Source organism: Bos indicus x Bos taurus, chromosome X (assembly GCF_003369695.1).
Source record: "Bos indicus x Bos taurus breed Angus x Brahman F1 hybrid chromosome X, Bos_hybrid_MaternalHap_v2.0, whole genome shotgun sequence".
NCBI classification, from domain to species: domain Eukaryota; kingdom Metazoa; phylum Chordata; class Mammalia; order Artiodactyla; family Bovidae; genus Bos; species Bos indicus x Bos taurus.
The window spans coordinates 14,261,724-14,275,703 of NC_040105.1; the positions used below are offsets into that span (position 1 = coordinate 14,261,724).

At 39.5% G+C, this 13,980-nt stretch overlaps 1 protein-coding gene across 5 annotated transcripts in view; it reads right to left on the minus strand.

The window, feature by feature from the left end:
• The window catches only part of CTPS2 (CTP synthase 2), a 110,078-nt gene that overhangs the window by 5,484 nt on the left and 90,614 nt on the right, over nucleotides 1–13,980 (minus strand). For all 5 annotated transcript variants that reach the window (XM_027533499.1, XM_027533498.1, XM_027533500.1 and 2 more), the window contains one exon: nucleotides 11,616–11,760. In XM_027533499.1, coding sequence (XP_027389300.1) covers nucleotides 11,616–11,760 — 145 coding nt within the window. The remainder of the gene's footprint in view (nucleotides 1–11,615; nucleotides 11,761–13,980) is intronic.

Here is a 13,980-nt window from a genome sequence, read left to right on the forward strand (position 1 = left end):
ACTTCAAGTGCTCAACAGGCATGTGTGGTTGGTGACTGTGATACTGGACAGTGCAGATTTTCTTTTTAAGGTAAAAGCATTCTTTATTCCTAGTTTCAAATATTACACTTCTATGTTTAATATAAGAAACATATATATACACATATATATATATGTATGTATGTATATGTGTGTATATATATATATATATATATATATATCGGGCTTCCCCAGTGGCTCAATGGTAAAGAATCTGCTTGCAACACAGGAGACATAAGAGACATGGGTTCAGTCCCTGGGTCAGGAAGATCCCCTGGACGAGAGCATGGCAACCCACTCCATATTCTTGCCTGGAGAATCCCATGGACACAGGAGCCTGGCAGACTACAGTCCATAGGGTCACAAAGAGTTGGACATGACTGAAGCAACTTAGCACACAAATATAGAAAAACTTTGCCAATGCTAGAATTAAAATAGAGCTAAGATAAAATTGACATAATCATAAGGACAGTGCAGATTATAGAACATTTTCACCACTGCAAAAAAGTTCTTTTGGATAGCACTGATTTAGAACAAATGAATAATGATTTTAGCAAAAACAAACCATAATCTCCATGCGATGGTTCCCCTTGTCACTCACTAAGAAAGGTTTTTGTAAGGTCTGACTATATACAGTCAAAATCACAGCAAATCTCCTTCATGCATGCAAGTACCCTCCAAATAATGGAAGTATTCTTTTTTAAAAAGCTGTTTACTGTACTATTTCCAAGACAAAATCAAAATCACCAGCAGCAACACACAGGACTTGCCATCCTTCAACACTGGCTCAACTTACAAAACTTGATTGCCACGGTCTACATGTGGTTCTTTGACAAACGAAAGGCTTGTCATAGTCAAGTTTGTTTGTCAAAGACTCCTGGTTCCTAGTCAAGTCCTAAAAGAATAAAACACACATTCCAAGGCACCAGGGCAACGGCAGAGTACCGCCTCACACAGTCCGCCTTCTGTGCTACCCTGAGGCAGCTGTTAAGCCATTTCTTATTCGTTAACACAAAGAGGTAGTTGGAATTAAAAAATTCTAATAGCATTCTTAAGATCCCCAGCATGCATAAATTCCTATAATACTTTATATCAAAATCCATTTCATGTGGAGAAAGCATGTTTTAAAACAGGTTGCCATGCACACAGTTTTCCCCAAAGCGCTGTTATCACTATACTTACTTCCTTCTCAAAGAGCCCCTGGAAGCCATAAAATATAAGAGCGACGGAATGAATAACTTAGTATGTTTTGAATGAGTCTTGCATTGAATAGTAAATGGTAGAACACAACCCTGGCAGGACATTAAAAGCACAGTAGTCTGTATCAGTATTAACTCCATCCCTGGCTGACACTGCATCATCAGCAGGCAGTGAATCACGATCAATTAAAGAGCACCTTTTCAGCAACATTTAATCCCTTAGGGAAGGCATACTCAAATGGTGCTTATCAGCAGTACTTTACAAGAAACAGTCTCAAGGTACGGTTTTGGAATCCAACAATAAGCAGGGGAGCTGTTTTTAAGATGTTTGAAAAAGCTGTTGAAAAAGAAAGCAAAAAAGAATCTTCTTTTCCAGTTCACTTTTGCTTGAAATGTAACATAGGGGGGAAAATAGTATTTTTATATCAGTTCAAAGTTTACAAAGCACCATCTTAACTGTCCTTCACAGCAACCCTAAAGGATGAACATCCTGAGGTTTAGGAGTGGGGACTTGAAAAAAAATTACCCAGGAAGTGGCATATCCAGAAAATAAACCCATAGCACCTGCTCTGTTTGTCCACACTATCCCCACAAAAATAAAATATTTGCACTTTATATGGCAAGAATGGTCCCTGGCAACATCAACCATGCAGACCAAAAGTTAAAATAAAAAGCAAGGTGATTCCAAGTTTAAAACAGTGCTGGAAAATGCACATTAGATTCACACAGGAGAAAAGGAGTGTCTTACTCTCCTAGCCAAAGAGAAAGAATCACCCCAAGTGGGATAAGGATGCCTTAGAGGGAGAAATGTATACTCTAATCAGCAGAGAGACCACGCCTACCTCTAATGGCCATCATCAGTAACCATTTGGGGAACCAGCATCCTAACAGGCTACAGATTACCTTCCACCAGATTGCCAGCAGAAGGTGGACTGAGAAAAGGAAAGCTGGAGGCATGAAGATCAGGTAGGAGGCTTTGCAGCAGGCAAGAGATTAATAATAATAATAATAGCACAATAACAATTCCCATTTAATTTCCTACCATAGACCAGGCACTGTGCTAAGTGCTTTCCATTTAGGAAAAAAATGCACTCTTCGTTACTACCTTGTAAAGTGGGTACTATTACCATCTCCTTTTTATAAAAACCATCTTAGCTGGGGGTCTGTATCTGAGGAGACTCTTAGAATATTGATGGATGGGAGGTTTCTGGGATATGAATACTGGGAAATGATGTTCCAGTTGCTATGTGTGTGCACTTTTACAGGAAGTGAGTCCACAGCTTTCATCACTTTCTTGGAAGGTGATCCGTCAACCCCAAAATGTAGAGAAGCATTAAGCTACCCGATAAGTCCCCAGGACAGGGCATGTGTTCTTATTGGACTAGTCCTTGATTCTCTTGTGCCCAGCACCATGGCTGGGGTGGTGTGAGCTCCAGCACATGTGGTGCGTTGAGTAGATGCTAAAGCGTGCAGCCATCAACAGGAGCATCATGCAACTTGGAAAACTGGGTATGAGGTGTTCAGTTCAAAAGATAAGCGTCTCTAATTAAAAACTGAGGTGATACTTTGAGAACATATGAATATCCCACTTTTCAAAACCTTTCATCTAATGGTTTTGGCATCCACTTATGATCCCTTTTTGACTCAGTTATTACATCAGGGGTGGCATCTACATTTTTTAAATTGGCCTTTTTTTTCCTGAGTATTATTTTGTAATTTTAAAAACATATAATGTGTTATAATCCAATTTTGTCATTACTGTTTTTGGTGTTCAAATTGTCCAAATGAGGCCAGCAGGAATCCTTTCAAGCTAGCTTCTTTGACCTTATACAAAATCTTCCCCTTGGTTTTTAAACTCTTCTTTCCTTTAAGTCCAGCAACACCTTCTGGCCTCATCCTGTACTTTTCTTGTCCCAGACTTGAAACCAACCATTTCTTCCAGGAGCCCTAGTTCATTTCAGTGGGGGATGGTATTTTAGAAACCAAAATGGAGAAAAATGTTTCTTTACAAGAGACCTCTAGACAGTCACTATCTTAATCAGGTGTTAAACTCAGCACCATTCACTGTGTGACTAAAGAGGGAATATTATGCGCCGCACGTGCCTCCTGATGTGTCCTTATGAAGTCCACGACATCCCCAATGAACTATTCTTCCAAAAATGCCTAACCTGAATCGAATCAAGACAAAATATGAATCAAATTCTGGTCATTGCTACAACCGGCCTGGCCTCTTTATTTTAAAAGTCACAATATTGTAAAGTAATTATCCTCCAATTAAAATAAATTAATTTTTTAAAAAAGTCATTGTTATGAAGAACTGAAAAAGAGAGGGTGATTACCCAGATTTAAAAAAACTAGGAAACATAACCAAATGAACCTCAAATTCATTACTGATTAAATTTTTTAATTTCAAAAAAAGCTAAAGAGACATTTGGGGATAAATGGAGAAATTTTAATATGAACTGGATATTAAATGATGTCATGGAATTAATGTTAATTTTCTTAGGTGTGATCATGATACTGCAGTTATGTGAGACAATGTCTTCAATTTTAGGAAATGAATGATAAAGTATTTAGGAGTGAAGTGCTATGATGTTTGCAACTTATAAGTGCTTCTGAAATAAGTTTATACAGTGAGAAAGAGAGAGAAGCAAACATGGTAAAAAGGCAACAATTGATGAATCTAAGTGAAAGGTATACAAGTATTCACTGTACTACTCCTTCATCTTTTCTATAGGCTTGAAAGAATAAGAGAATTAAAAAAAAGAATTGGGAAAAATACACACACACACTCACTATTCTCATTACAATCACGAAAGGAGTCATGTATGAGTATAAGCTAAAGACTGGAAGGAAAGACTCAAAAGCGAGGACAGTGACCTAGTTAGGTTTACAGGTTTATGGATTCTTTTTCCTATTTTCCAAATTTTTTCTAATGCCTCAGCTAAAAGTCAACAGAAAACAAAGCTTTCCCAGGCTTGAAGACAGCATATCACTTCAAAGGAAAAGCCCAGTAGTCACAGGACAGAAACCAGAGACAATGGTGAAGGAAATGAGTGCCTTCGCTCCCTGACTGCAGAGATTCAAAGAGAAACGTGAAGAGGAGCCCACAAAGAATCAGGAAATAGAAAGCACTGACTGCACCTCTGTGCTTCCTTTAAGACCCTCTGATTAGAAAGTAGTTTCAACTCTTGAGTTTGGTCTGAAACAATCAAGCAAATACAGTGCACCACGGAGTCAACTCTCCTCCCATTTCTATACCGGCCTGCCTTCCGTTTCAACTCAAATAGACGATTTTTCTGCACAAGAGATAGATTGTGTTGGGTGGAGACATGGAATTTAAGATCCTAAAACCTAGAATAAAATGCTGCTCACATGTCTTAAGATTCTGCTTTTATATTTTAAAAACTTGTTTTCCCAAACAGCTCCATTTCTGTGAACTGAACTCCATCCATCTCGGTTCTTGCTTTCTGACACAGAACAAGCACTATCTAAGCAAGAGAGTTTTACTCTGACCTGACAGAGGAGCATGATAAATGCCAGCATCACCAAAACTGGAAGTCATTCCTGACCTCAGTGTGGAGTGACTGCACCTCAGGGCCTTGTAGGGCAGCCCCAGAGACACACAGGCTGAGAAACAACCTATGACTTTAGACTCTTATCCCTCTTCTCTTTCCAGTTGCTTAAAAATGGAATTCTGAAGCTGCAAGGACCTACTGTATAGCACAGGGAACTATATTCAATATGCTTTAATAAACCATAATAGAAAAGAAGATACATATAAAACTGAACCATTTTGCTATACACCAGAAACTGAAACTAACACAACATTGTAAATCAACTATACTTCAATTTTTTTAAAAAAGTGGAATTCTGGACATAAATCATGTGCTTTGTTTCTACATACTGAAGAACTCACAATTATAAGAATCTTTGGATATTCTATTTCATATAAATCTCCTACAATTTTTTATTACAATTACATGAAGCAGTCTCATTCCATTACATCATATACCAGCAAAACCATGCAGATTTGTGGTTACTGTTTAAACATGGGACAAATTATACTTAGACACTAGGAGAGAGATATCAGCAAATAATTACAATGATTTATTTAATGGACCATAATTTCCCATTGGAGTTCTTTATTCTAAAAATGGTTTACTGGACTTGTGCAAAAGAGTTAACACAATAGGCTTGAGGCTGACATCTTTAGAAGGGCCTGTTGCTGGGGAACTTGGCTTTCAAAATATTTTCTCCATTACTAACTGATAAGGTCATTTTTGGGGGCCTAGGCTGTTTGTACAGGCAATGTGATCATGGTGAACACTTGCTTTCCTCCTGGGAGCCTGGAATCTGGGTGGTTGCTAGGCAGAGAATGTCCATGTGACCAGCCTCCTATAGAAACTCTAAAGCCTGAGTGTCAAATGGGCTTCTCTGGGTGTAAACATCACACACTGCATTTGTACTGCTGGAGGGAGGGTGAGCTCTGTGTGACCTCTCACGGGAGGGAGAGAGCATAGGAAAGCTGCAGATAGATTTCTCCAGGCTCTACTTACACCTCTTTCCCTGCCTGAGCAAGCTGTGTATGCTTATTCTGTCACTGAAATGAATTTTAGCCATGAGTACAACTATATTCAGTTCAGTTCAGTTCAGTCGCTCAGTCGTATCTGACTCTTCACGACCCCATGAATCACAGCACGCCAGGCCTCCCTGTCCATCACCAACTCCCAGAGTTCATTCAAACTCATGTGCATCGAGTTGGTGATGCCATCCAGCCATCTCATCCTCTGTCGTCCCCTTCTCCTCCCGCCCCCAATCCCTCCCAGCATCAGGGTCTTTTCCAATGAGTCAACTCTTCGCATGAGGTGGCCAAAGTATTGGAGTTTCAGCCTCAGTGTCAGTCCTTCCAATGAACACCCAGGACTGGTCTCCTTTAGGATGGACTGGTTGGATCTCCTTGCAGTCCAAGGGACTCACAAGAGTCTTCTCCAGCACCACAGCTATATTCAGATTGCTCCTAATCAATCATTAAATGTGTGGGTGGTCTTAGAGAATCCTCCAAACAAGATTTAGTTTGATTTTTTTTTATATTTTATTTTATTTTTTAACTTTACAATATTGTATTGGTTTTGCCATATATCAACATGAATCCGCCACAGGTATACACATGTTCCCCATCCTGAACCCTCCTTCCTCCTTCCTCGCTGAGTCACCAGTCCAGGTTCGATGCACGATTTAGTTTGATTTTGCAAGTACTTTTGAGTAGCTTATGCAAACCTAAAAAATAATATCCTAAAACCATTATGCCTCTTGAACAGACTCCCACAAGTCTAAAACCAGGTGGACCTGGTCTTCATAACTGCTACCATTCTAGAAGATACCAGAGTAGCTAAGAGTTCAGCTCACCAGCTCGAGATCCCAAAGTAATATTCTTATTGCAGTAAAATATAAACACAGTAAAACATAAAGGTGCTCTACATGGCAGAAAGCAAAAGTTAGAGCCCAGGTGTATTTGCTCAAAGCCAGGGATTTTTACATTGTGGGTTTTTCAAGACATCAGCGGCACATATGCCATACATTTAAATAATATCAGCCTATTTCTGGGAAAGGAAGCCATTATTCTAGTGTTCAAATTTCTTGTCACATTTGTTTAGGATTGATTACAGACAGTAATCTTGTTTGACAGAAATACAGTCCCAACTCAGCTCACATTAGAGCCTGGCTACCAAAGCAGTTACTTGCTTTTCAATGCTCACTAACACTGGATCTGGGCAGGGAGGAGCTGAAGTGCAAGGTTCCTCTGGAATCCTAGTGTCTGCCACTGGATTAAGTCATGGGCACCATTCTTAGTTGGAAAGCCCCCTGCAAGGTGTCAAGATTAGACAAGACTGTATCCTCCCGGGGTATATTTAGTATAGTAGGGGATATATCCTCCCCTACATTTAGTACTGTAATGGGAGTAAACAACCACTGCATATTGGGGAGCAAGAGAGACGAAGATAAATAAGATGCTGGCTTCTCTTAACAATTGGTGGCTGATACACAGGAATTCTCTGATCACCGTGGAAGCCTGCTAGTCAGCTGTGATTACAATCTCAGCATCAGAGTCTTGTTAAGAGACACAGTGTCTTGCTCAGGAGTTGCTAGCAAGCAGTTACTTTTCTTAGAAACTACCAGTGAACTTTACCCAGAGACTACCAGCCCCCAGGTGGGAACTGACAGGCCAGCCAGTACAGAGGTGGGCAAGCCACACAAACCAGATGTCATTTATATATTAGTTGATACTTGCAAATAACCATATAGTTATACGTGAACAATTATGCACGTGTTATTTCTCCCAGCCATCTAACTTGTTCCACTGTCATCCTCCTTTCACGTGTGAGCACCTGAAACAACGGAGAAAACAGAGTGGCAGGGAAGGGTCAGAGCATATATGCAACAGGGACCACACTGGAATATCCAATCTGCTGTGTAAGCTGTGCAGCATCACAGCACAGGAAACGCATCTTCATATGCAATTTCATACAGAACCAAGCCATGGGAGCCAGGACAAGTGGAGCTGAAGCTTCACTGAAGCAGGGAAGCGCCTGGAACCACCCACCCCAGGCCACTCCTCAGAGCAGCCTGTATTCCAGCTCCACAGGGCACGGTGTGAAAACCACTGCACTGGTTCAAGAGTGCAGGGAGTGATCATTAATTCATTAATAGGTCCAATGTTCAAAATATGTAAAGCTGTTCCCATCTGAACACACAGTTAAAGGAAATTCTAGGGAACTGTGAGGCTCTCCTAGCAGGTAATACTCCAAAGAGCAGGCTCATGTAACAAAGTACACACAGACACACCATGCCATAATCCTTTGTTCAGTCACTAAGTTATGTCCAATTCTTTGCGATCCCATGGACTGCAGCACACCAGGCGTCCCTATCCTTCACTATCTTCTGGAGTTTGCTCAAACTCATGTCCATTGAGTCGATGATACCATCCAACCATTTCATTCCTTGTCACCTCCTTCTCCTCCTGCCCTCAATCTTTCCCAGCATCCAGGTCTTTTCCAATGAATCAGCTCTTCACATCAGGTGGCCAAAGTATTGGAGGTCCAGCTTCAGCTTCAGCATCAGTCCTTCCAATGAATATTCAGGATTCAGTTTCTTTAGGATTGACTGGTTGCATCTCCTTGCTGTCCAAGGAACTCTCAAGAGTCTTCTCTAGCACTACAATTCGAAAGCATCAATTCTTCAGCACTCAGCCTTCTTTATGATCCAACTCTCACATCCATACATGACTACTAGAAAAACCATAGCTTTAACTATACGGACCTTTGTTGGAAAAGTGAAGTCTCTGCTTTTTAATATGCTGTCTAGGTTTGCCATAGCTTTTCTTCCAAGGAGCAAGCATCTTTTAAGCCATTCATATGGCTTCAGTCACCATTTGTGGTGATTTTGGAGCCCAAGAAAATAAAGTCTGTCACTGTTTCCATTTTTCCCCATCTATTTGCCATGAAGTGATGGGACCAAATGCCATGATCTTAGTTTTCTGAATGTTGAGTTTTAAGCCAGCTTTTCCACTCTTCTCTTTCACCTTCTTCAAGAGGCTCTTTAGTTCCTTTTCACTTTCTGCCATAAGGGTGGTGTCATCTGCATATTGAGGTTATTGATACTTCTCCTGGCCATCTTGATTCCAGCTTGGGATTCATCTAGCCTAGCATTTTGCATGATGTACTCCACATATAAGTTAAATAAGCAGGTTGACAATGTAGAGCCCTGACATACTCCTTTCCCAATTTTGAACCAGTCTGTTGTTCCATGTCCAGTTCTAACTGTTGCTTCTGGACCTGCTTTCAGATTTCTCAGGAGACAGGTAAGATGGTCTGGTATTCCCATCTCTTTAAGAAATTTCCACAGTCCTGGCAGTCCTCAAACGCAGTATCACAAGACTCATTTGCTACAATGAGTGTCCACAATGGTAACTTCTAAACAAGATATATCCAGTTATTGTGGTAGTAACCCCTACCTAAGCACATGATTCTGGCCAGTTCCTTTCACTGTTAAAGTTATTACATACGATATTCTTAGATGAGAAGAAGTAAAGATGTAAAATCTCACCAAACTAGTATTTAAATTGTAAAGGAATTTTAATGAAATTTAATGAAAATTAAATTTTAATGAATTTTAACAAAAATCCCTGAGGATTTTAAATTCAAATTAGACTTTTAAAATCATTGTACAGGTCCTCCAGAAGAAGAGGTAAACACATTTTTAAAAATATTAAATAATAAGAGTAGGGTAAATAAGGGCTCAACTTACAATAATGCTATCACAATGAAAAGGGTGGTAAGGATTCAGAAAAAAGAGATGAAATCACCAGTGGAACAAAACAGAAATCCCTGAAACAAATCTAAATTACTTAATTGGTGAGAGTGGAGTGGTGTCAAGGGGACGGAGATCCCTACCTCATATACCACACCAAAAATAAAGTCCATATATATTACATATTGAAATTATAAAACTGAAACTATATCAGTCTCCCAAGGCAATAGAAATAAAAACAAAAATAAATAAATGGGACCTAATCAAACTTACAAGCTTTTGCACAGCAAAGGAAATTATTTTTAAAAAAAGAAAGAAAAAACAAGCTACAGAATGGGAGAATATTTGCAAATGATGTGAAAGACAAGGGCTTAATCTCCAAAATATACAAACAGCTCATGCAACAACAACAACAAAAACCAACTGAAAAACGGACAGAAGACCTTGATAGACATTTCTCCAAACAAGACCTACAGATGGTCAACAGGTACATGAAATGATGTTCAACATCACCGATTATTAGAGAAATGCAAGTCAAAACTACAATGAGGTATCGCCTCACACCAGTCAGAATGGCCATCATTAAAAAGTCTACAAACAACAAATGCTAGGGAGGGTGTGGGGGAAAGGGAACCCTCCCACACTGTTGGTGGAAATGTAAATTGGTACAGCCTCTGTGGAGAACAGTTTGGAGGTTCCTCAGAAAACTAAGAATAGAACTACCATATGATCCAGCAATCCCACTCATGGGCATATACCTGGGCAAAGCTATAATTCAAAAAGATACCTGCACACCAGTGTTCATAGCAGCATTGTTCCCAATAGCCAAGATATGGATACAACCTAAATGTCCATCGACAGATGAATGGATAAAGAAGATGTGGTACATACATACAATGGAATACTACTCAGTCATAAAAAAGAATGAAATAATGCCATTTGCAGCAACATGGAGATTGCAGCAGACCTAGAGGTTATCATACTAAGTGAAGTAAGTCAGAAAGAGAAGCACAAATACAATATGATACCACTTATACATAGAATCTAAAATATGCCACAAACGAACCTATCTCCAAGACAGAAACAGACTCACAGACACAGAGAATGGACTTATGGTTGCCAAGGGCGAGGAGGGAAGGGAGACGGATAGACCGGGAGTTTGGGATTAGTAGACACAAAATATTACATTTAGAGTAGATAACCAACAAGGGCCTAATGTATAGCACAGGGAACTATATCCAATTTCCTGGGACAAACCATAATGGAAAAGAATATTTTAAAAAGAATATATATATATATATATATATATGTATAACTGAGTCACTTAGTGTACAGCAGAAATCAGCACAACACTGTAAATCAACTATGCTTTAAATTTTTTTCCTCTGAAACTATAAAAGTGCTAGTGGAAAACAAATGGGTAATTATATAATAATCTTTTGACAGGGAAATAGTTTAGGCATGATACTAAAGACATAATCCACCAAAGTAAAAGATCTGACCACGTTTAAAGAAAACATAAATAAGGACTACATAAAGTCTTTATTTAAAGTTCTTTAGTGAAAATAAAAACTAAAATAAACCTAACAAAAACTAATGAAAACCATTAACAACTTAAAAACAAAACCACTCTGAAAAAGTATGTGTAATCAAACAAAGGATTAATGTCCTTTATATATAAAGAGCTTACTAATGATCAAGAAAAAGGATAATAGCAAAAGGAAAATTAGGGCAAAAGATATGAACAGGGTATTAATAAAACAAAAAAGCCAATAAACATATAAAACATTCATGTACATATATTACTCAGAAAGTTAACAAAAGAAAATCCCTTTTTTCACCTACCAAAATGACAAATATCTGTAAAATAATAGTCAGCATCAGCATGATTTGGAAAACTGATATATTACTCTTGTAGATGTGATTAAATCACTTTCATTCAGAGAAAAATGTATGCTTATTAAGAGGGGAAAAAATGACTCTCCACTTTAAAAAATAAATCCTACAATGATATTAAATTTTATGAGAAGCCTACAATGTTGATAATTGTATCTTGAGTCATTGCTAAGGACACAGTAAGCTGGTTACCTTGAAGACAGCTTGCATCCCTGTAGGAGATAGGCATTCAGATTCCCAGTTGCCGCAAGTAACAGCCCCAGGTATGGAGGGGAAGGCTTCATTGGCCTAGAAGAAAACTCGGGATGGAACTGGACACCAACAAAATAGGGGTGATCTGAAATGAGAATAATTATAATGCAATTGAAGCTGATAAATCTGACAACCATCCTTAAAATCTTATGTTTAAATAAGAAAACTCATTAAATGGTAAGATTTAACTTGTTACCTATATCATAGCCAGATATTTTCATGATCCAACTTGGTAGTAGAATTTCAAATTGTAAAACACATCTCACTAACAAGAGATTCAGCATTTTATTTGTGGAAAGTATTAGATCGAGCAAAGTTAAGCAAAAGTTTTTGAATGGGAAGATGATCTGCTATCTAGGCCCTTCCAAGACTTGCAATGGTTCTATTTCCATGGGTGGGGTCCAGGGCAGGCTACCCCAAAGTATGTCTCAATGACATACTGATTATTTTGAATTAAAATTACTTAAGATTGAGCTGATGTAAGAGGGACACTTTGACACACACTCCACCCAGTCTCCCTAAAAGCAGGAAATAAACCTCTCATGGAAAGGTACACTCTCAACATATGGAGGTGGAAGGACATCCTTATCACTAGAGACACGGAATCTGGGCAGAGAAGCCTATATAAACACATTTTGTGACTTCTTTAATTTACTAGCCAAGCTCAAATTTCATTTAGATTCTTCACTAATTAAGCACTCAAAGCCTAAGTTTCTTTGTCCTGTTAATTCCTCATATATTTATTGTTTCTGTGTATAAAAAGTACAAAACCTACCTACTTTCTCCACTTTTTAGGTTCCATTTCTAAGAGACCTCCATTTGTACAATTTTTTCTTTTTCTCCTGTTTATCTGTCTTGCATCAATTTTATTATTAGTCCAGTCACAAGAACTCAAGAGGGTAGAGGGGAAAGGTCCCCTCCCTCAACAGCCTGATATCCTCATTCGTCAGGCTAACTGTAAGTCACTTTCAGATGGTTCAGGTCATTTCCTACAAGTTCTCCTTTCCCAAGGGATGGGTCCCCTGGGAAAGAAGCAGGTATAACTGCTTTTCTAGTCACAGCTCTGGGCTGGATATTAATCACAGACAGCACCAGGAAGCTGATCAGGCACTCATATTTCAGCTATGTCAATTTATCTTCCCCTTCGTGAATCACAGCCTTGTCGTGGCAAAGGGGCTTGCCTAACTCAATGAAGCTATGAGCCATGCCCTGTAGGGCCACCTAAGATGGACAGGTCATAGTCAAGACTTCTGATAAAATGTGGTCCACTGGAGAAGGAAATGGCAAACCACTCCAGTATTCTTGCCACAATAAGCCCATGAATAGTATGAAAAAGTAAAAAGATATGACACCTCAAGATGGCACCCGCCCCAGGTCAGAAGATGTCCAATATGCTATTAGGGAAGAGTGGAGGGCAATTACTAGTAGCTCCAGAAAGAATGAAGTGGTTGGGCCAAAGCAGAAATAATGCTCAGTTGTGGATGTATCTGGTGGTGAAAGTAAACTATGATGCTGTAAGGAACAATATTGCATAAGAACCTGGGATGTTAGGTCCATGAATCAAGGTAAATTGGACATGGTCAAGTAGGAGATGGCAAGAATGAATATCGACATCTTAGGAATCCATGAACTAAAATGGATGGGAATAGGCGAATTTAATTCAGATGACATGCATGGATGTGAGAGTTAGACTATAAAGAAAGCTGAGCACCGAAGAATTGATGCTTTTGAACAGTGGTGTTGGAGAAGACTCTTGAGAGTCCCTTGGACAGCAAGGAGATCCAACCAGTCCATCCTAAAGGAGATCAGTCCTGAATATTCATTGGAAGGACTGATGCTGAAGCTGAAATTCCAATACTTTGGCCACCTGATGCGAAGAACTGACTCATTTGAAAAGACCCTTATGCTGGGAAAGATTGAGGGCAGGAGGAGAAGGGAATGACAGAGGATGAGATGGCTGGATGGCATCACCGACTCAATGGACATGGGTTTGGGTGGACTCCGGGAGTTGGTGATGGACAGGGAGGCCTGGTGTGCTGCGGCTCATGGGGTTGCAAAAAGTCGGACATGACTGAGTGACTGAACTGAACTGAACTGAATGGAGAAACAGACATAGAGAACAGACTTATGGACACAGGGAGAGGGGAGGAGAGGGTGAAATGTATGGAGAGAGTAACATGGAAGCTTACATTACCATATGTAAAACAGATAGCCAATGGGAATTTACTGTATGTCTCAGGGAACTCAAACAGGGGCTCTGTATCAACCTAGAGGGGTGGGATGGGGAGAGAGACGGGAGGGAGGT